Source organism: Trichophyton verrucosum (assembly GCF_000151505.1).
Source record: "Trichophyton verrucosum HKI 0517 chromosome Unknown contig00203_1.f1.exp, whole genome shotgun sequence".
In the NCBI taxonomy this organism is placed as follows: domain Eukaryota; kingdom Fungi; phylum Ascomycota; class Eurotiomycetes; order Onygenales; family Arthrodermataceae; genus Trichophyton; species Trichophyton verrucosum.
The window spans coordinates 1-22,138 of NW_003315519.1; the positions used below are offsets into that span (position 1 = coordinate 1).

At 49.1% G+C, this 22,138-nt stretch overlaps 8 protein-coding genes across 8 annotated transcripts; 6 read left to right on the plus strand and 2 right to left on the minus strand.

The window, feature by feature from the left end:
- Positions 1 to 1,812: 1,812 nt before the first annotated feature.
- Positions 1,813 to 2,187, plus strand: TRV_02204 (uncharacterized protein; the record flags this gene model as incomplete). The annotated part of the gene is made up of 1 exon (XM_003023583.1): positions 1,813 to 2,187. A coding segment is annotated over one exon (375 nt), but the record flags the coding sequence as incomplete, so codon positions are not given.
- Positions 2,188 to 3,009: 822 nt separating this feature from the next.
- TRV_02205 (sulfatase domain protein) lies at positions 3,010 to 5,442 on the plus strand (the record flags this gene model as incomplete). The annotated part of the gene is made up of 3 exons (XM_003023584.1): positions 3,010 to 4,433; positions 4,506 to 4,799; positions 4,860 to 5,442. 3 exons carry the CDS (start codon positions 3,010 to 3,012, stop codon positions 5,440 to 5,442), a joined length of 2,301 nt encoding a protein of 766 aa, XP_003023630.1.
- Positions 5,443 to 8,175: 2,733 nt separating this feature from the next.
- TRV_02206 (uncharacterized protein) lies at positions 8,176 to 11,600 on the plus strand (the record flags this gene model as incomplete). The annotated part of the gene is made up of 5 exons (XM_003023585.1): positions 8,176 to 8,572; positions 8,649 to 8,910; positions 9,051 to 10,116; positions 10,290 to 10,412; positions 10,575 to 11,600. 5 exons carry the CDS (start codon positions 8,176 to 8,178, stop codon positions 11,598 to 11,600), a joined length of 2,874 nt encoding a protein of 957 aa, XP_003023631.1.
- A 732-nt stretch (positions 11,601 to 12,332) lies between these two features.
- On the plus strand, positions 12,333 to 13,555 carry TRV_02207 (uncharacterized protein; the record flags this gene model as incomplete). Its single annotated transcript, XM_003023586.1, has 2 exons — positions 12,333 to 12,985; positions 13,066 to 13,555. The coding sequence occupies 2 exons, from the start codon at positions 12,333 to 12,335 to the stop codon at positions 13,553 to 13,555; spliced, it is 1,143 nt and encodes a 380-aa protein (XP_003023632.1).
- A 351-nt stretch (positions 13,556 to 13,906) lies between these two features.
- On the plus strand, positions 13,907 to 14,530 carry TRV_02208 (uncharacterized protein; the record flags this gene model as incomplete). The annotated part of the gene is made up of 1 exon (XM_003023587.1): positions 13,907 to 14,530. The coding sequence occupies one exon, from the start codon at positions 13,907 to 13,909 to the stop codon at positions 14,528 to 14,530; it is 624 nt and encodes a 207-aa protein (XP_003023633.1).
- A 199-nt stretch (positions 14,531 to 14,729) lies between these two features.
- TRV_02209 (uncharacterized protein) lies at positions 14,730 to 15,422 on the minus strand (the record flags this gene model as incomplete). The annotated part of the gene is made up of 2 exons (XM_003023588.1): positions 14,730 to 15,284; positions 15,360 to 15,422. 2 exons carry the CDS (start codon positions 15,420 to 15,422, stop codon positions 14,730 to 14,732), a joined length of 618 nt encoding a protein of 205 aa, XP_003023634.1.
- Positions 15,423 to 18,193: 2,771 nt separating this feature from the next.
- TRV_02210 (uncharacterized protein) lies at positions 18,194 to 20,036 on the minus strand (the record flags this gene model as incomplete). The annotated part of the gene is made up of 2 exons (XM_003023589.1): positions 18,194 to 19,675; positions 19,752 to 20,036. The coding sequence occupies 2 exons, from the start codon at positions 20,034 to 20,036 to the stop codon at positions 18,194 to 18,196; spliced, it is 1,767 nt and encodes a 588-aa protein (XP_003023635.1).
- Positions 20,037 to 20,546: 510 nt separating this feature from the next.
- TRV_02211 (uncharacterized protein) lies at positions 20,547 to 21,862 on the plus strand (the record flags this gene model as incomplete). Its single annotated transcript, XM_003023590.1, has 2 exons — positions 20,547 to 20,887; positions 20,950 to 21,862. The coding sequence occupies 2 exons, from the start codon at positions 20,547 to 20,549 to the stop codon at positions 21,860 to 21,862; spliced, it is 1,254 nt and encodes a 417-aa protein (XP_003023636.1).
- Positions 21,863 to 22,138: the final 276 nt, after the last annotated feature.

The following is a 22,138-nucleotide window of genomic DNA, read 5'->3' on the forward strand; positions in this document are numbered from 1 at the left end:
AAAGAAACGAGCCTGAATTACCAGTCACAGGGCTTTGTTATCTTCCGTATGGCCTATTGACGACGGGATATGAGTTGAGAATAAACGCTTCGTCAAGCAGACAGTTCAATGTCGATCCATTTCATCCGTAGCGGAGCATTTCGGGCCGCTCAAGCTATGTTTCCAGGGTTCGCCGGACGGGGTATTTGATATGTTTTCTATGCGTTTATCATTAGGGCCAGTACTCCGTAGTAGGCTCTGTCTTCTCCGGCTTCATATGAAGCACCAATAATGTGTCCCTTTACTTGTTATAAAGGATGCAGAAGAGAGCCTGCAGGCAGACGAGCCATATGATCCGGCTGATATATATGGTCGAAGAAAATTCCCTTTGTAGGGGGGAGTAAGTAAACTTTGGAGGTGCTCAGCATCTCCAAAGGAACTCAAAAAGAGCCTCATCCAAAGAATATTCCCGCCGCGTATGCTCTATATAATCAACAGGCCACTCATTAAACCCAGGGTCATAGGGTATATATTCCGTATATATAAATCTCATGTGTGTAGGTTTCTCCTCCGACATAGCAGATCGGAGAGATAGGCTGTTGGCCATCAGATCAGTCAAGAATATATTCGGGATTAGATCCACAGCATGTCATGCTAAAGGACAGGTGTTGATATCTCCAGTCATCGGCAATGTCAGGCGATGTCTATCAATATTGAACAGCCAGTAATTCTCTTTAATTCGTTTTGATCAACATATCATACTCCATATAATTACTCCATACATCTGTCAGCACATATACGCCAGGTACAACTTACTCCGTACCACCACGCCTGACAAGCCCCTTGGTTTAGCAACTCCGTATACTCCGGACTCCGTGCTTTGGAGAGTAGTTGCTGTGGGGCAGGTGTGGCATTAACAGCGCTGATGTAAACAGTAACATGGCATGATCATCATACCATCGTAACCGCGGTGACCCTGTATTTTAGATAACACCCTAAGCCTTTGTCAGACCCGGACATCAAGCTAAACACGTATGGAGTAACCGTGTAGGAAGGACAAAACAACATATTATTCACGCTCCAAGATTTATGCAGCCGAGTCGCACAAATGGAAAAGAGGCAAGGTATTCGATAAGAGTCGATATTGCAACGTTGGAGTCTCAGCTCAGCCCAACAGCGTCTTTCAAGCTCACGCTAGTCGCGCTCTGGGCAAGGTTAGGTGACGGTGGGGTACGGTAAAGGTAATCGACCGGGCTCGAACGCGTGGACATGTCTCATCGCTGACCATGGGTGCGTAATTTCAGCCGGACAGAGCCAAAAATGGCTGCCACAAGGGCGGGCGCCTAATTTACTCCATCGTAAAAAAAAAATAAATCGCATATCGTCATGTACCTTGCTTAAACCAAGAGATCGGTTCACCAGAGGCTTAGCTAGTTAAAGATCCTGCTGGCTTTCGATGATCCCCCTTGGTGGCCAACGCACCCAACTCTTGCTGTTCGTCGACAGGCACTGCGCTCGCTGCGGATCAGGCAGACCTCGCCCGCGGTCAGTCAGCCAACATGGGGCCGTGAGCTGGTTTCCTTCCCCCTCGCCCGGGACTTAGTTATCCTCTCACCCTCTGGGCTCGTCGGGGAATAATAGAAGTTGGTCGGTCTGGGCGCCGCTTAGTTACTTTCCAGGCCCTGCAGGGAAGCCCCCCTGTCGTTCCCTGCCAACTCGTAAGTTCTCTCTCTCTCTCGCTTGCTCTTTGAGACACCGCTCCCGGCGGACTCACCTCGCTGCCCGCATACTCTGCTCCGCCGTCCAGCAGCCTCTCCCCGTAGCTCTCTCCAGCAGGACCAGAGAGCCCTCATGGAGTTCGTTGCTGCGACGTCTATTAATATCTCCTCCCTCCCTCCCGCGGCGCTGCGGCGACGACGAAATAAGAAATTTAAAGACGCCAAGGCCGCCGACCTTATTTCGCAGGCTAGCCGCATCGGGACATGGGACGCGTGCTTCGACGCAGCGAAACTTCCCAGGCAAAAGGCAAAACCCGTTTTGATATTCATCAGCGTCATCAGCGTCATCGTCGTCACTAGGACTGCTAACCGTCAACCGCCGCCGTCAATTAGAGCATTGGCTGACAAAGACGACGAGCAGCGGGTGGTGCTGGCACGCACGCTGACTGAGAAGGAGCCCGCGCCAACAACTACTTGTTACTTTTGCTGACGGGAGGAACGCCTTGTCTGAGATTACTTACGCTGGTGGAGAACAGTGAAAGCGACCCCATACACCGAGTTAATAGAACCCTCCCACTTTTTGTTGTCTGCAGCAGCGGCAGCAGGGCCTTCTGTCGCCGCCTGGGCACTCGAGATTTTTGGCTCGAGAGGTTCCTCTTTAACGCTACCACTTGTTGCTCTTTTTTCCATTTCCCTTTCCCTTCATCCTGCGAAGTCTTATTAGTTTTGGCGTCTCTGTCATTAATTATAATTCCGAATCTCGCTCCCCTCCCCTTCGTTTCCTCTCTTGCTTCTCGTACAGTTCCTCCTCTGCTGCTTCTGCTCCAGCTTAATATACGCCGCACGGTATCCGCCTTCTTCTATCTTATAGCAGACGCTCCAGAGGATGGGCTGGCGGCTTGCGTTGTCTATCGCTTGCTAAATATGAATATCCCTCCATTTCGGCCATCGCGTGCCCTTGCATTCTCGCTGCTGGTCGTCTCGCTCATAGCGTCAAAGTGTCTGCATCTGCTGCAATTCGCGGGCTCGGTCCCGCTACTACATTTCATCGTCTTCCTTCCAACGCTATTCATTTCAGATTGCCTGGTTGCGCTTGTCGGTCGGGTATTACTCCATGGCGGCGGCAGCGGTGCTCTGCCAGCCCTAGGCCTGGTGCTGGGGAGCTTTCTCTCGTGCGTACATACCTATTTCTCATCACACAGTTATATGATAACTATGTTATGCGCCGTTTGCTAACCGGCTATTCTATAGGGCGGTAACTTTTCTGGCCGCTTCGTCGCAGATCGGCTTTTACTATGTCACTGGAACTGAGATGCAGTGGGATAATGCGAGGAATGTTGCCTCGGATCCTGCTGCCATACGTATAATGCTCAGTGGGCTCCTCCAAGTATCAGTCTCGGGCTTGGTGCTTTTGCTATTGGGCTGGATCTCGACACCGTTCCTCTACAACAGGATTGGATACTGGATGTCAGGAGTCTGGAGGATGTTCACGGGTCCCAAGTGGGAGGCAGTACTCCCAACGGTGCGAAACCAGAATGAGCAGTCACAGAAAGGGGGTATCAGAGTCAAGCCCGTGTGCTTGGTTGTGATCTTTGTGACGCTGGTCATCTTGCAGATCTTGCGGCCGCCAACGCCTTATGGGCTCATGTCAACCACTATCCCAGTAGCCATGCTACGGATGTTCTCAAGGCCTCACTCACATTCGCATCCGGATTCACATGCAGAGAAATGTTCACCACACGTCGCGGCCTATCCGCTTGTGAACCTCACCACGCCGGACAACTGGGAGCAACCAAATGGCAATTTCAAAGGCTGGGCGCCAGGCCCAGATAATGATATGATCAAAAGCTACCGTAACCGCCGCCCAGAATGGCTCCCCAATACCCTTCCAGACGGGTTCTTTCGATGGGCCAAACCATCTGGAGAGGAACAGAATGCTACATCGAGCACGGAGTGCAACAAGACTGTCTCGACTACATACTACTACAATCCTGTTGCGGATCCTATGCGCATCACCAACCTCGATCTTGGGGTATACAAAGACCTGGAAGAGGTATTCCGGAATGAATCCGTCCTCATCTCGCATGTGTTGCTGATCACCATGGAAAGTGCACGCAAAGACATGTTCCCTATGCAGGAAGGCTCATTCGTGCATAAGGCTATCATCGACTCTAACGAAGAGGAAGAACAAAAGGAGAAGAACAAGCTACTTTCACAGTTGACGCCGGTTGCCCATCAGATTACTGGCGAGGGTTTCTGGAATAAACTCAAGCCAAATCAGTCTGCATTTGGAATCCCAGACGGCATATGGAAAGATTCCGCAGCTCTGGGAATGGGGGGCCTCAACGTCAAGGGTGCCGTGACTGGAAGCACCCTGTCTGCCAAAAGCTTCCTAGGCAGCCACTGTGGAGTCCATCCGCTGCCGGTTGATTTCCTGGAAGAGGTGACCACGAACGTCTACCAGCCATGCATTCCTCATATATTGAATCTGTTCAACCAGGCCAAGGAAGGCCACGAGGAGAGAGCGGCGGACAATCACAGCGCACCCAATAATGTGCCCCATGTCAAGAAGCGCAAATGGAGATCCAGGTTCATACAAGCGGCCACAGATGGGTATGATAGGCAGAGCCGGTTAAACAAGCAGCTCGGGCTGTCGGACTTTATTGTCAAGGAGACTTTGACGGATCCAACGTCAAAGTACTACCCTCCCAAGCACGCTGAGCTCAACTATTTCGGGTAAGCCCTTTCTGTCCTTTTTCGTAGTAGGCAGTAATGATTGAAGCTGGCTTTAACACTTACCCACTCTAGATACCCCGATGAAGAAATGAAGCCATGTATCAGCGATACCATTGACGAGGCTTTGGAAAAAAACGAACGGCTCTTCCTCTCACACTTCACCAGTACCACTCACCATCCATGGAAGGTTCCATATGAATTCAACCGCGAGAAGTACACTGGCTCCAAGGGAAACGCAGACCATGAAAATATGAATAAGTATCTAAACACCTTGCGATACGACGATGCCTGGCTGGGCCAGATATTGGGTTTGCTTGACGAAAAGGGTATTGCCAACGAGACTTTGGTTGTCGTCCTGGGAGACCAGTAAGTTCCCTTTTTCCTCAACCTTGTGCAAAGACGAAATGCTAACTGGTGATATCGCAGCGGACAAGCATTCGAAGAAGATTCTCCTGTCCAAGGCACTTATCAGAACGGTCACATCAGCAATTTCCGGATCCCTATCGTCTTCCGCCATCCGCTTCTTCCTCGTATCAACATAGAAGCCAACGCAACCTCGATGAGCGTTCTTCCTACGATCCTCGACCTTCTCGTGAACTCCAATTCACTCGATGCCCATGATACTTCTATCGCCCAAGACCTTATCCACGACTACCAGGGACAGTCTCTTATCCGTCCCTTCAGATCAGAGTACAAAGGGCGCCAGGCTTGGAACATTGCCGTCATCAACGCAGGCGGGAAGATGATCTCCGTATCGTCTGCTTCAACACCATGGCGAGTTGTGGTCCCGCTCGACGGCGAGTCGCAGTATATCTTCAGCGATCTCCGCACCGATCCGAACGAGCTCGACACCCTTACTGGCTGGAAAATCGACCATCTGCTCCCCGCCGTGAAAACCAAACACGGCGCGGCTGCGAGACAGTGGCTCAAGGAGGCCGATGAGGTTACCAGCTGGTGGGTGAAGGAGATGCATCATCTCTGGAATTACAGCAAAGACTCGAGCAGCTAGTAGTCAGTCAGCCGGTCAAGCTGAGGATGAGCGTTTGATCTTCGAACGGCTGTACCTAAGTTACCCCCACAGCCAGAGTACACAAAAAAAAAAATACCCCTGAAGAAGAGGACGAAGGCCCCCCATTCTTTGGCCCAGAGTACAACCTCATTTCTGTCCGATGAGATTCACGAAAACGATAACGAATGCCCTTTTGAATGCGATTCCCTCCATATGTCTGAGGCTGAGAATATTTTCTCGATCTCACCACCGTTTTTAATCTAGGATGCTTCTTCCGAGACCTGCGTGCATTCAGGGGCAAAGGATGAACTGCACCACCACGCAGGGGCAAAGGATGAACTGCACCACCACGTATCATCTCGATCGTCCCCATGTCTCAGCATATCCCTACATAACTACTTGATGACATGGATGTTATCTTTTTCTTTTTTTCTTTTCTTTTCCTCCTTTTTATTCCAAACTTAGCATCGGCGTTGAATCCTTGGTTATAAGAGGCCACGGCGTTATTTTTCTTCTTCCTACCCGTTTCTCGTCTCCCTTATTTACAGGTTGAAATGGTTTATGATACGCAAAGCTGTGGATGCCTTTTTTTATTTTTATTCTTTTTTTTTTTTATTTCTTCTTTTCAGATCGATCTATACGGGAGTTCCGGCGGCATCATCTTTACTTGAATAATAATGGTTGTTTTTTTATGCTGTTTTGATAACTAGAGACGGGAACTTAACTAGATAGCTAGCAGCCACCGGCAGAGAGAGCCAGGGCGCATGCACGGCAGTGACCAAAAAGAAAATGTAACAAATATCATCATATTAATAACTAGTTAACCGCTGTTTGACTGTCAAAAAATTAAGACTTCGCTGCAAATCCACCGTAGGGGCCGTCGTTTCATCGACGCCTGTCATGCTGAAAAGCCGCCGAGTCGCTTTCTCTCTCACACACACTCGCTCTCTCTCTCTCTCTGACTTTACGATTAATCAGTCGGAGCGATTTGAAATTTTTCTCGAAACCCATACAACTCTGCGCCGCGGGATGGCCTGCAGCCACGGGCCGGACCAGCCAGCCAGCCTAGCAGGTTACAAGACACGTCTCCTGCAGCTGACAAGATGATGAGCAGCTCGGCGCCATCCAGCAGCAAGCAAGTTGCAAGTGAGCGGCGGGATGGATGGATGGATGGATGGAGATGATTCAGGCCAGCGCGGCGTCGACGAACCAACGCGACGTCGAGCAAGCAAAGTAGCAACGTCAACCCCTTTACGTGACAGCCCTCTGCTGACTGGAGACGGGTATAGACTGAGGACCCTTATAAGCCGATCCCTGGCAGCCGTGATTACTATTCTACATCCGTACACCAAGTCCGTGTGCATCTGCATCCTCGGAGATGCAAGGCAACGTCCGTCATCAGAGCTGTGTCGTGCATAATCGCTTAGGCCAGCTGAAGAATGGCCCAGCAGCCCTCGACAGGGACCCCGTCTGAGGGGCCTGGAAAAGAAAAGAGAATGGAAAAAAATAATACCCTACTGGTTATGGCATGGCCTATGACAGAGGAGTACCCTCTTTTTCTCCTGTCTGGTCGACTCGACAGAACCGCAGGACGGAGTACTCGAGCAAGACATGAATGCTGTGCTCGTGTTCTCCAGCAGATTGGAAGGTTTCTTGAGCCTCACGCTGAAGGCAGGGGTCTCTGCTACCATCAGATCCTTCGAGCTGACAGGAGGGATGTGAGAAACCGGAAGGGGGGAGGAGGGGGGGCCCTGTCACCCCCCCGGTCGGCAGTTATTCGTGAGGTGTCCATGCCATGCCATGCTACTGCTCGTGGTCCCTTGCTTTTATCGGTCCGGCCTTGTCTGGTGTCTATATACTCACATATATTCATCATCGACCTATTATTTTTACTTTCTTGTTTCCTCAGCCCCCTGGTTTGACCAGAGAATAAGCCTTGCAGATGGCTGTGAGCCACCGCAGGCATCGAACCTGTATGGATGTGCCCATATTTCCCAACAGCAGCGCCCAACTGGCCACCGCGAGCTGCACGATGATGGCAGGTGGAGCCGGATTACATCTCCCGTAGTCCAATGGGACTTCAGGCCGTAGCGCAAATTTGCTTCCCCGGGACAGGGTTTTTGATTATTATACCTGTGTTTTCTGGTGCAAAAGTATGGAGTCAGGTTGAATGGAGCAAAAAGGGAACAGAAGCGAGTTACTAATCGCATTCTGCAAGCTGCAAAAGCAGGCTTCCATGATTGTCTCTCATATGCGCTATCTCTGGCTCTGGACTTCTTTCCATGGTAAGAGGCTTTGGCAGCTTGCATTCGCTGCGATACGAATTCAATTATAGATCCCGTCCGCACATCCCACTCGACCCCCCCTCCCGTTCAGCAAGCAAATATAGAGAGGAAAAAGACCCGAAAATCAGGCTGAAGATGACGCTCGTCCTCTCTCTGATCAACTACCTGTCTCAGTATATAGCATTTGAATTAATCTGACAAGGTTCGAGACCGCAGTCCCATTTTCCTTTTGTCTTATTTTTGTTCCTGTTGTGCCCAGTTATTCCGATCTCGAGATATACCCGGCATTTGACTCTTTAGCTCGTCGGTATTGCCAAATCCACTGCTCAAAACCCGGGTTAGCTGCAGCCTTTAATGGGACGTTGATCATTCGGACTCTTTCCCCCTTCACCTCCCAAGTTTCTTCTTTCTTTTCTTCCGCAAATGCGGCATCTCGCGCCGTTAGACCATGACCGTTCCGCCAACGAATAGCACCAATATCAATGGCTCGCTGGCCCGAATGTCTACCTCTGATACTTCTGTCCCTACCTCAGTCAATGCTGCTGAGCTACTTGCTCACGGGGAACCTTTCATTGAATTCCCCCGATATTCCATACTCGATATAAAGAAAGAGGCTGCCTTCGCATATGAAAAGCCGGATGAGGGGGGTGCACCATCTCAACCGAATGCGCCAGGGACGAATACTGGGCAGTTAGGGAAAGATACTACAGACTATTTTTCTGGTTGGCTTTCAGCAAGATTGCAAGACGGCAAGCCGTTCGTGATACAAGATTTTGATAAACTACCTGAATGGAATAAGAGGCTGTTCTCCCTTGAAGGCTTAATTGAACATTCTACAAAGAAAAGTAATCTCCCGTACCATTTTTCTGCGGCACTGTTTTTATTAGAACATCTCTGCTAACCAGCTCAACTCCCCGCCAGATATTCCTATTCGGAACTGCAGCACGAACAGAGATCTCAGCTTCACCCTTAAGAAATTCGCCGATGCATCTCGACAATCTTACCGGGAATTTAAAAACCTCTACGCTCGAGACCTGCGTTGCCCGGATTCCTGGTTGGAGCAATGTAGAAGATTACTCCCTCCTGAGGTTCAATGGAGTGGCAGGCTGGACCTGTTTCAATGGCTGCCATCATGCGCCCGCAGCGAGGTGATGATGGCCTATGTTGGCTCCGAAGGCTCCTCGTTAGTATTCTACCTCTAAACCTGGATATACTATTTTTCTCCCTGTTGCTCCCTTACTGACTTCGATCACAGATCTGGCTTCCACCGATGCTTTTCCTCGACAGTCGCTTTGAATTTGCTGGTTGACCATGGTGGTAAAGATTTCCTCCCCATTGTTCTATTGACCAATTTTTCGGTAACACCAGCAGCCTTGAGCTAACACTTATTGATATTACGGGCCTAGATCGGCCGGTTCTCTGCTTTGGAACTGATTTCAGCTCGCAACAAAAATACGATAACTTCATGGCGGCTCGTGGTGCGTCACCCCACGTCGACTGGCTGAATCTGGGACCAGAGGATCTTAAGAAAGCAAATTTTCCTGTCTACATCTGCGAACAATGGCCTGGAGACCTTGCTGTCTTTCCTCCTGCAACAGCACACCAGGTTTGGAATCTTGGGAAAGTTTCAACGAAAGTGGTGTGGAACATCTTACATCCTCTATCCCTGGATGCTGGCCTACACTATGTCCAGCCTCCTTTCAACCGTTTATGCCATCCGGATGTCGCTCGATCGAATCTCTCACTGGCCTGCGCCATGCTGAGTCTGCTTCGTGATGATCAACATGCAATTATTCCTCCAGATCTACCCCTGTTGACAAGACTCTTCAATCAAATGGCAAAGGATGAGACAATCGACGGCAGTCCTGCGACAGCAGTGACGCTTGTCCCTATACCCGAGACAGCCATAGCAACCTGCAATTTTTGTGGTACCGCTATCTGGAACCGTCATCTACGCTGCAACCAATGTCTGGATTTTGACCTCTGTCTCATGTGTTATCTGAGCGGTCGCAGCTGCGAGCACCCTTCAAGCTATTCATGGGCTGAGATTGTTCCGCAAGATATATGCTCGCGTGTTGTACAAAGAGCAGAATCTATACTTGGATACAACATAAGCCAATCCTCTGAAGGATCCCGTATTCCGGATCAGCGCAAAACCTTAGGTACGGCGGTAAACGAATTGATGCTTGCTAGACAGAGCATGGCAGTGAAACTGTGCCACCTATGTCGGAGCGATCATCTCGAATGGAAAGGCAGACGTTGTGATAAGTGTTCAGCCTTCTTTTGCTACCGGGGACTGTATCGTCACTTTGATATGGCATCTGCAGATGTCATGCGCCATCCTGGACTATGGATATGTCCAAAATGCTTAGAGAGTTGTAACTGTCGAGTAAGAAAGACACCCCTTTCCTTTCTTTTTCCCCCCCCCGTTTTGTGTCTCCCCAATTCCTGCACCGCTACTGGGGCATCAGGCTGGACAGGTTTCGTCAGAGAACTGCCTAACTATGGTCTGGTTGGTATCAAAATTATACAAAGCATAAACTAACAGACCCTTTCCCCTAGTGCTGCCATTTCGTTTCCCCTTACGTCAAAGCTGAAAAGCCCGCGTCAAAACGCAGAGTTCGGCCTGGAGATCCGCGGGGGAAAAATATGGGATTTACAGACAATGTGTTTGACCAAAAAAAGGTAAGTAATCGTCTTCCATAGAGGCTCCGCGAAAGTTGTGGCTGATCAGGGCAATGCCTGGCACAGCGAAATACGCCAGCCCTTCCAGCATCACCTGCATTCACATCGCCACCCGCTGTCAGACATCCCAAACGGCCCCTCTCATCATGCTCGACAGTTCAGCCATCTCCCATATCCGCACCGCCCCGCCGTGCTACTGCTTCTGCCATCACCCTTCCTACACTCTCAACCCCTGAATTGGCCGACTTATCTCTCCTTCATGGAAGAAGGGACTCTACTATCGAGGCAGTTTCGGATGGCTCATCACTTGACCGATTTAAGATGAGAAGAACATCAGTTGTTTCTCGCGATACCACCCCAAAGCCCTGCTCTGATATACCTCCTGGCAAGACCCTTCTTGGGATAAACTACATAACGCAGACGGCTTCAACCAGTGACGACCAACTATCTCTCCCCCCTCTCAAGGGTGGTGGTTCCTACTCCAGCGGGCCTTTAAGTATGACCTCACCCTCTACCGTGTCCCGCAAGTCGATGTCAAATGATGGTGGAATGGCCACTCTAGCTACTATTGCAAGCACTAGGGAATTAGAGCCCTCCTCCCTCCCAAGTAGCACTGCCATCGGACACGTATCTCGGTATGACAGGGACTCTAGAAGCGATAGCAACAGTGACACCATGGCTTTGATGACACAGCCTGAGGCACATCATCAGCCCCAACCATATAGCCAGCATCACTACCAGGCAAATAATACGCAGCCGCACCACTTTCCCCCTTCATTTGGGTTTTTCCCTAACTCCAGACAACAGCCAACGACTCAGCATCAGCACCATTCCGGCGCCCCAAGCAATACGCTCCTCAGTGGACCCCTAGCCACATCGACCTCAACTCCCCGTTCAACATCACTGGCATTACCATCAAACCCAAACGCGTTAGCTACGAACACTATCCCCGCACTTGAGACACAGCTTACTCGCCTCCGTCAGTACTCTGAAGAAGTCCTTTCACTATCCCTGTACGACTCTCACAGGCTTCTCCAGGATGAGATACAACGACTAGAGGGTACTTTATTACTAGCTAAAAAGGACCGAAGTGAACGGGTCCTTCGCAATTTGGAAGCGGAATTCCCAGCCCTGAGAAATATCCACGAAGGCCTCAAACGAGAGGCCACACGACTTGGTTACTTTTAACCAAGAGTCGAAACAATCATACAATATTCTTTCATGCCAGTCACAAATCAATGTGACTACAGACTTGTCTCTATTACTTTTTCTTTTCTTTGCTATGCGATAATGACTGGACCACGATAGATATGGATGGAAGGAATGGGATGGACTGGATTTAGAAACTCATGTGCTACATTTACAATCATGGATTGACGGCTGGACTATACTAACTGGATTTTTCCTTTCCTTCTTTTGTTGTTTTCCTTACGCCCTTCTTTTTCTACGGCTCTTGTTCTATATCTTGTTCTCACTTTCTTTTGTTCGTTCCGAACAGTGGACTGCCGGGTGCTGTCTTCCGCCTGTTTTAGCTACCGCGGCGCGATGCTTTCGATTCTTGATGAACATGGTCATGGTTAAGTTATTTGTTTTGATAGACATTGTCCTTATGTGCTGCTGCTATATACCATAGAGTTCCTTCGTTCTTTTCCATCGTTCAAGAGCCGTCAAGTAGTTAAGGAGGCGATGATAGAACTAGATCATCAGTTAACGCAGATAGTTAAGGCATTTTTGCAGTGCCGAGGCTTGAATTGAGTTGCCGAAGATCATCAACACGAAATGCCGACAGGAACAACAACGGGCGACGTCGCTCTCCGGGTTCCGAACGCCAAAACAGACAGCAATCACTAAAGCTCGGCTTAGGGACAAATCTACTATTCTCTTACACTGATAATCGGCAGATAGCTAATTCCATTGGCGATGCTTTGGCCCAAACGGAGTGTCCTTCGCCCAGTCTCAGCGAATACCTGCCTTGTCCATGTGTTCCCAGCGTTTAGACATGATACCCAGTATCTCGCTCGACCGCACTCTACAGATGCGCAAGGAGACACTGCAGCAGACATAGCTGGCAAATTTATGGCCAAGTTCCAATCCATCGGGCCTCAAAAGCGGACACAGGTCCTGGACGCAAATCAGCTACAGCTTCTTTCTCTAACGCTGAACAGGAACCACTTATATCCAGGATATCCTCCGCTATCTTTTCCTCCCTCTCAAACAGCAAACCAGAGCTCATCAGTGCCAACTATGGGGACTCCAGTTCCACCAGGCTATCATCTGGTCTATTTTACTCCTCAGTTTTTAGAGGAGCATCTAGGGCCTGATGGGACGGACGTATCCTACAACCCAGACCCTCCTTTTACAAGAAGGATGTGGGCTGGCGGAGAGATGATATGGCCGCGGGATAAAGGTGATAAACGGCCAAATCTGCTCCGGGTTGGTCAAATAGTGACGGAGACAACCAAGCTTCTAAGCGCAGAACCAAAGGTTATCAAGAAAACTGGAGATGAGATGATTGTTGTTGGTGTGGAAAAGACCTTCGAGAATGAAACTGGAGTTGCTTTGATAGATAGACGGTAAGCCTCCGGTGGCGGCGCCACGCCTTTGATTGAGGAGCGTGTGTACTTGGGTGTGATGGCTAATTGACATACTCCAGCAACTGGGTATTTCGCAAAGCTCTCAAGGCCTCATCTCCAGGGAACACACCCTCGAAGCAGATATCCCCTGTCGCTAACACTTTGAATTCACCGGAATCCCCTATTCCTACAACTTCAGCAAACAATATCTACACTCTTAGCTTGAAACAGTCACCAGTGACCTTATTTCGGTTTTCTGCGCTTACATTCAATCCTCACAAGATACATTACTCAATGCCCTGGGCACAAGACGTTGAAGGGCATAGAAACATAGTGGTCCACGGACCATTGAACTTGATATCCATGCTAAATTTTTGGAGAGAGACACGTAATAGGGGGGATAAGGACCCAGAATTAATCATTCCAGAACGCATCAAGTACAGGGCGACACATCCTTTATATGCTGACGAGGAGTATCGCATCGTTCTTGAAGATACACCAGAGAGCGCAAAAATCAATATATATAATTTTGAGGGCAAAGTCAGCATGAATGCGGAAATTATTGGGTAATGCGTTTTGTTAGCCTTGACTCTAGACTTCCATATTTTGGAGATCAATATAAATATTATATGTTCTGTAGTCCCTTTTACTTGATGACCCGTCCTTGGTCTTGTTAGTTTGCATGTTCGTATAACTAACTATCGCGAACTGCCGGCACTAAATTTGAACTACAACACTCACTTTCAAACGCTGGCAATTGTGGCATAACAATCAACAGGTAACGCCGGCACACCTATACAATTAACCACGGTTTAATGCTAATTATTTCTGTTCTGATATTTAGAAATTTACCCGGGCTACCTGTTGTGTACCAATCCCGAAGTTATGCGGGTAGCTCCTCCTCTCACGCCGCTGCTGAGAATGGCCGCCAGGTCGCAATACACGACCTTCTCAGCCAGACCGGCTATAATATCCCAGAAGAGACGATTCAACCTCCCTTCGCTATCCTCACTTGCACCGCAATTTTCTGCGCCCGAACCACGCAGCCTTTCAGCGACCCGAACGCTTCCATTTGGGCCGTCGCCTCTTTTCCAAACAATCTCCTCCATCGATGCCTACAAAGATTTCCTCCCCTTCCTTACAGAGTCAAAAGTGACTGCTCATGACTCCAAAACCGGCTATCCTACGCGCGCATATCTAACGATTGGATACGGGCCACTTAGCGAAACCTTTGAGTCAAAAGTTGAGTGTGATGAGACGACGTGGTCTGTGGGAGCTAGGAGCGGTGATATAGCTCTCCAACACAAGCAGCCAGGCAGTAACACAAAGGGGGAGTGCATATTTGAGCATTTGGACACCATTTGGAAATTGGAGCCATTAAAATCGAACTCGAATGGTGGTGAGAGGACCAAAGTTGATTTGACTGTTCGCTTTCAATTCCGGAGCCCTCTACATGCAGCTATGATGACCGCAGTTGAGAGCCAAATGGCCGGGTTGATGATTGAAGCATTCGAAAAGCGGATGATTGAAGGTGGAAGGAGGTGAAACTACAGTATCTGCATATATATCTTCTTCGCTTGGGTCGCATTTGGGAGTTTATTTTTTGGGGCATTAGACAATTTAGATATCATAGCAACTGGGTGGACATGGGAGTCCAGAGGATAGAGAAGTATATATCCGTTTTCTAGTGTTAAATATAAGAACAGGTGTATAATACATGATAGAAAGCATCCAAAGAACTCCATCAATAGCGCGACCCGAACGGCTTCTGTTTCCTACTCGTGTCAAATGATGACTCCGGCCCGGCTTGCTTATAATTCTGAGCAACTTCTTCCCAGTTAATCTTATCCCACCATGCCTCTAGATATCCGGCTTTTCCACCAATTCCCCAGTCTCTTAGCCATACGTGCTCCCAAGTGTTAACGCAGAGAATGGGATGAATATCAGCACCGCCAGGAGCGAGGTATTTCTGTTGTGCGAAGGGTCCCATGGAACCATATGTTCGGGATGCAATTCTCCCAACAGCCTCTAGGTTCTCACCGCCAGTTATTCCGGTAGTCTGAGTGGCCATGTCTACTGGCTGACGTCGGAAGTGTGCTTGAGGATATGGGGAGCCGGCAATATAGGTTGCTAGGATCTTCAATTGGGCAGTATCTTTCATCTTCACTAGCCAAACGAATCCAGGTCCGAACATGGCATTGGCAGTCGCAATGAATTCTTCTTTAAGAGATTCGACGGAGGAGCATGATTCAGTGATGGCTTCTTCGAGTTTTCCTGGGATTGGGACGGTTTCAGGTGACTGTGTTTTGCAATTGCGTTAGAGTCCAGCTCCAAAATAAAAGGAAAAATCGACCAGGTAGAAATGGTAACCCACTAGACAATTGAAATAGAAATGGTTGTTGTGCGCCATGGAGGCGTAGTTGAAGAGGGAAGCCATGCTGGCCTGGCGAGCGTATTTGATCAAAAGGGTTCCTGGTCCGACATTCTCATCCGCAGTACCTTTAAGTCATGATTAGCTTCCACAATCAAATCTGCCATACCCCATCTATAGCGACGAGTGCCAGCCAAAAACTAACCTCCGGTGAGCATATTGAGTTTCTGCACGAGGTACGATTGGTATTGTACCCAGGCAAGGTTGTAACCCTCTGGAGAGAGGACTCCCGGTACGCCATGTTCTTGGAAATGGGTGCCGTGTGTTAACTGAGGGACACGGTGGAAAGATCTGCTCTGGACCTGGGGCCGTAGGGTGCACTATATATCCGCATTAGTTAGTAGATGCTCAAATTTCAATGCAATGCAACCTAGAGGAACATGGCTAGACAAACCCGAGATGCAGAGGCCAGCAGACCAGCCTGCTGCCGTATTGACCGTTGGAAAAGCATGACTAGCCGTCCTCCCCCGTAAAGCACTCTCAATTGAAACCAAAGCCGGCGTATCAACGAACGCAACAACAACAACAACAACCAAAACGCTGCCTTTTCGACCTTTTTTACTTGCCTGACCTTCTTTCCTTTTTGGGAACTTTTTTGAAGAAATGCGCCCGGAACGCGGAAAAAACATTTCTCCAAAGTTAGCGCCGGCCGGAGCAAGCTTCAGCCAATCAGGGCGCGAGGAGCACTTGACTTCGCGACAACTCGAGACGTCCAAGCAAGCAAAACAGCAACAGCCAGCGCGAGGCGGAGAGCTGCAGGCCAACCATCGACGATGGAGCCGGCGGACATGGAACTCGATGCTCTCCCGTTCTCTGCTGGTCTCCCCCGGGGCCGGGCTCGTTGCGGTCATACGAAAAAAGTTTCAACTTCGCGCCGGCCGGTGTGACCTACTGGCAGGCATACTTGCATAGTCCACTTCTTCAGGGCGTCAGGGGGCGGAGGAAGGCCTCGAAAAGAGTCAACCTCTAGCCGCCCACCATCAAAAGACCATGGACAGACCCTTGATGAAGATTCTAAAAAGGCCCAATTCTGGCGAGAGTTTAACTAGGGGCTATAGCCATATAACTCCAGGAACTCCCCTCCTCTATTGTCCTTTTCTGAAATGTTCCTGCTGTTTCCTCCTCACTATATACCCCTTCATTCATGAACTCTGTCTTTAGAGATCTTCATATATAAGCTGTTTATATTCTTTTAATTATTCTGGTTCTGCTGGTACAGAACTCACTGCCTCGCCGTCTTCATTCTTTATGTTTCCGTTGGCAATATTTAATATATCTTTACCACTCAAAATATCTCACCAAATCTTCGATATTTGAACACTGTTCTTTGCGATGGTGAAATCACTATTCGTTACGCTTTACCTTTCCTTATTATACTGTTGCGGTACAGCTAGCAGTTTAAGATTAGGCTCGGTGCCTGGCCTTTTCCCTCGGGAACAGATATGTGCAAAGTCAGGCTTCGTACAATGTGGAAATCCTAATGTCCCCAAGAACTTCTGCTGTTCAGAAAATTCCGACTGCTTGGTTATAGACAATGCAAGCACAGTTATCTGCTGCCCCAGGGGATCTGACTGCAAGACCATCCGGCCAATTACGTGTGACGTTCAACTGCAAAACGTCGCGGTAGACCCAGGAAGCTCCATCAAAACCACAAAGTTGACGGGAGATCTACCAAAATGCGGGAGCATGTGCTGTCCACATGGATATGCTTGCCAGGATCGGAGCTGTGTGCTCGTTAATGCATCCTCAGAGCCCGTTCGATCTCCCGAACCCGCCCCGTCAGCCTCGATATCGATTTCTCCAACAACCCCTCCGTCCTCCACATCTAAACCCACGTCAACAGAGGCACCAGCGACTTCCCCAGCTGCAGAGCAAAAATGCAATAATTTCCCACCTGGCGCGATCGCAGCGGGCTTCGTTCCAGGAATCGTCTGCGGAATTATTATCAGCGTGATATTCAGTTGCTTAAAGAAAAAGTCAGCCAAAAAATCCCAAGCCTTGCATCCTAACGCCGGAAATTATCGACAAAAGTCTGTGGACGGTACTGTGATCTCGATATCAGACCCCATGCCGTCCAGTGCACAAGATTCCTTTAGGACCGACTTCCTACGGCAACAGGCAAGTTATTACGAGTCTGGAAATAACAATAACCGTCGGTCACGCATTCAACGTACAAGTGATCGAGTCAGGAGCCTCTTTGCTCCAAAGTTTTCTGTCATAACAGATCCGCCGCCTCCAGATGTTCCGCCAGTGCCAGTGACACCACAGAACAGGGCATTTCCGCAACGATCGTCCAGCACTGAAAGCATCAAGGTGTACAGCCCTGTGTACCTGGGAAATGAGAATCGATTGAAGCCTCCAATAGGCTTGACTGCATCCGGAAGACCGCCAACCACCTTCACCGAAATGATGGAGCGGGTTGGGTTTAAAAATGGCCGAGGAAGTCCTTGCTACCCCGTTTCGAATACACCGCCGCCACCAATCTCGAAATCTTCCACAGGAAGTCCATTAAAGCAAATATAGCTAGGAACTAGTCTTTTTTGATCCTGAGAAAGAGTAACTGGCTAGGCGCAGTTAAAAGTTTACATAGAGTCCTACATACACCTTATGGGTCTCTGCTGTATATATTCATTTTAATTTTGGTTTATAAACCATGACATGTCTAAAGCTCGAGTTAGAAATTTAACAAGTATTTTTTAGCATCTTATATTATTTGTGTACTATTTACTATACGGGAGCCGTATATATTTGGGTATCCGAATCACAACCTCAATCTCTTAACCAAGCAACATTCTCTTTATCTCCTTAATCAGCCCTAGGACCAACGGAACACCGATTGGTCCTAAAAGTGGAAGATACACAGCTACTTTATGCTCGTCTGGGAAATACACTTGACCAACCATACTTTTCTCAAAAAAGCTGCGTTCAGCTTCCTTTTCAGCAACCCTAGCGTGAGCAAGGGCTGATTCAAAGGCACCTTGGTGTAGCATTTCACAGGTAGAAGAAAGGTGGGATAGCGTGTGAGAGACAGAATTTGCGACTGTGACAGGGATGGGTATAGAGGGGAGCGAGAGCGTAAGGCGCGCAAGGGAGCCCATTGTAGATGACGCCGACAAGAGGAGCGATGCGGTATGGATCCGGATCAGGCTTTGAAGACGTAGTGGTAAAGATGGTGGTGAGGTAGGAGTGCCGAGAAGTGTAAGGAGTTGGTGTGAAAACGTATCCATGGCGGGCTTTAAGGCCTCGCGGGAAAGGTGAGGTGGGTGTTGCAGTTCTGAGATGTTGGATAATGGAGGATTTAGGATGACTACCCCTCCCCACTGAGGGATAAGCCAGCTTGTGGCAGCATTCTCTTTAACCACGAGTGGTGATTGTGCTGGTGATGGAACATAAAGGATGAAGTTGATGGTTGGCCCACCACCTATACTTGGATTGAGAGGCCATTCCGCCGCGTTAATGAATCCGCTCAAATCATCCTGCTTAAGAGTCCAAGCAGCTTTACTCTCATCATATTCAGGAGGCGTTGCGGTTGGTGAGAATTTAGCGTAGACTTGCACTTGGGTATCAACCGAGAAATTGCTAATGGGAGCAAACACATTGAGCAGAGGGGATAGATATTCTTTCAAAGCTGGCTCAATGTCCCAAGCTGACGGGGCAGGGCCCGGTGTGAAGAGAGAAAAGCTTAGATGGTAAGTTTCCGCATATTTAAATGAATTCTTCACACGGCTAGCAATGGATTCAAGCAATAGTGGCTGTATCGCAGGGCTGAGAACATTCGCCCTCTGGTCCTTGTTGACTGCCCCTTGTGCTACATGCTTTGAAGACATGGTCGCACTATTGCTCTGCGAGAGGATATACTCCAGTGTAGCCTTTTCCTCATTGAATAACGTACGTAGCTCGTTTGCAATGAACGTTGTAAGAGGTGAATGGGAGGTGGTTTGTGGTTGCCCCTGGCTAGATGGATAAAAAATATCCAACCGCTCGGAGTAAGGGTGTAGATCGGAGGAGATCGCAGTAATATTAGTACGCGGTATAAGTCGTAGTACTAAAGCACGCTCCCCAACAGCTCCATTGGCAGTACTAGTCTCAGAACTTGGGTTCTCCTTAGTTTTCACAAGCCGTAGGCGGAGATGGTGCGCAGAAAAGTCGTTCAGGTCATCGAGAGCATGCTGTGCTGCTTGAACCAACGACTCGGCTTCATGAATGTTCAACCCAGGAGTGTGGACATGTATATGTAACGGGAAAACGGGCCTACAGGACTATATTACTTGGATATCAATAACTGGTCTCGGTGGATCAAATATCTGGGGGGGGGGGGGGGGTTCGATAGCTAACCTTTCCTGCCGCCCAATTCTCCATCTCATTGAGCGGGAGCTTAGCCCTATAGATAGACGTTGTTTTCCACCACATAGGCAACCCGAGAAGCAGTATAATTAACCAGAAAGTGAGTACAATGAGGGATCTCCTGCGAACAGCCTCTGGTTTCTCTGGCGGTGCACTGCGATGAACAGCAGATGCAGGTGCCATCTCATCAACCGGGCCCAGACTTGAGCCTGGGCTGCTCGGGGCATCAGGCCCCGCAGCAGGGGACGTAGCCCGCGTCGAATCTTCCTTGACCATTGTCAGCTCATGTTTGACCAGGCTATCAGCTATCAAGGGGCAGAGGAGGTCGAGATGTTGGAGTTTGGATGGACGACGAAGCTACAGGACGGGCAGTGCTGACTAAGACATGCCTCCTTCGCTCGCGACACAAAAAACGATGAAATGCCAACGCTGCAGAAGAAGACAACGGGGAAAAGAGACTCTGAGCAGACTTCGAAGATATTTAGAGGGCTCTATGGCAGATTTTAATCATGTATAGTTGTAACAGAAGTCCAGGAGTGAAGGCCTTTGAACTGTTCGCCCGTAGTTAGATCTATATGTGGCTTGGCGGGAATATTTGAATATCTGGTCAGTTAGCTAGCTGCGCATCCAAGTTACAGCTCAACAATATTGCGAAGAAAATACAGAAAGGAAATCGGCTGGATCAATTGGACTAGAAACACACCAGCTTAGAATGCAGTGACAATATAACCGCCTTAATCCCGCCTTTTCTCCCTCGCGTGCACTATATCCAGCACTGTGGCCGAAATGTTCGACACCGTTTGCAGTTACCCCCTACCGGCGGATATATTCACCCAGGCCATTCATCCTACAGAGCCAATTGTCTCTGTAGGCCTTTCCTCTGGCCATGTCGAGACCTTCAAGCTACCTGCCGAACATGAGACTGAGCCAGGGGAGAAGAAAAATGGGCTAGGGCATATCGACACCGTTTGGCAGACAAGGAGACACAAAGGCAGCTGCCGGAGCTTGACATTTGGCATTGATGGAGATATACTCTACTCCGCTGGCACAGATGGCTGGGTAAAGGCCGCGAACTCAGAGACTGGTCGGGTCGTGACCAAATTTGCGGTCCCAATGCCTAGGGATAAGTACGGGGCATGTCCTGGTATATGTGCTATATTTTTTTATGTTGACGATATTTGATTACTAGGACTTTTCATGATACAGACAGTCCCTGTCTGCTGCATGCCCTCTCTCCCCAGACACTCCTTCTTGCAACCGATTCCAGCGCACTTCATATATTTGATCTCCGAAGCCCATCAACAGAAGTGTCTGCTCGGCCAGAACAAACGCACTACCCCCATGATGACTACATATCCTCCCTTACTCCGTTACCGCCATCTGAGATGAGTACGTCAGGGTTCAGCAAGCAGTGGATAACGACGGGAGGGACCACAATTGCAGTCACAGACCTTCGGCGGGGGGTCATGGTCCGCAGTGAAGACCAGGGCGAGGAATTGATCAGTTCAACCTACGTCACCGGTCTGAAAGCTGGAGGTACTAGCAAGGGGGAGAAACTGGTAGTTGGAGGAGGTAGTGGAGTTATAACGCTTTGGGAAAAAGGAGTGTGGGATGACCAGGATGAGAGAATCATCGTAGACAAGTCACCACTCGGCGGTGAGAGTCTAGAGGTTCTTACCAAAGCTCCCGACGAGGTAAGCAACGGCAAGGTTGTCGTTGCTGGGCTGAGTGATGGACGCCTGAAATTCATTCAATTGGGCAGTAACAACATCATTTCTGAGACCAGGCATGACGAAGTTGAAGGTGTCGCGGGTCTGGGGTTCGATGTTTGTGGCAGGATGGTCAGCAGTGGCGGCTCAATAGTCAAGGTGTGGCATGAGGCACCAGAGACAACCGGGAAAGGGAAGGATAACTGGGCGCCATCAAAAAGGCACCTGGAGGATAGTGATGATGATGATGACGACGATGATAGCGACAAGGAGTCGGCGGCAGAGAGTGAGGAAGAGGAGAAAGAAGAAAAGAGAAGAAGGAAGCGGAAGCGAGGCAAGGGTAAAGATCGAACTGGTGGCCAGCATGTAATGGCCTTCAAGGACCTCGATTGATTTCTCTGTGACTCGCTCTCCCGCTACTACATAAGTCTTGATGTCACTCTACGTGATGTAGAGTTTTGGATATGCTGGTATTTGCCCACAGCGCGCTTGACCTTGGATAGAGTCAACGTTGCCCAAATCTACCAATTGTACAATAACCATGAATGTCAGGATATTTGTATTCAGGGGCATAGAGGGCTTTAACCGCTATCTCTATCGAGGTGATGAAGTGGGCTGCGATGCCTCTCAGGCAAGTAAACGCGATAGTATAAGCCTACAATACCTCTA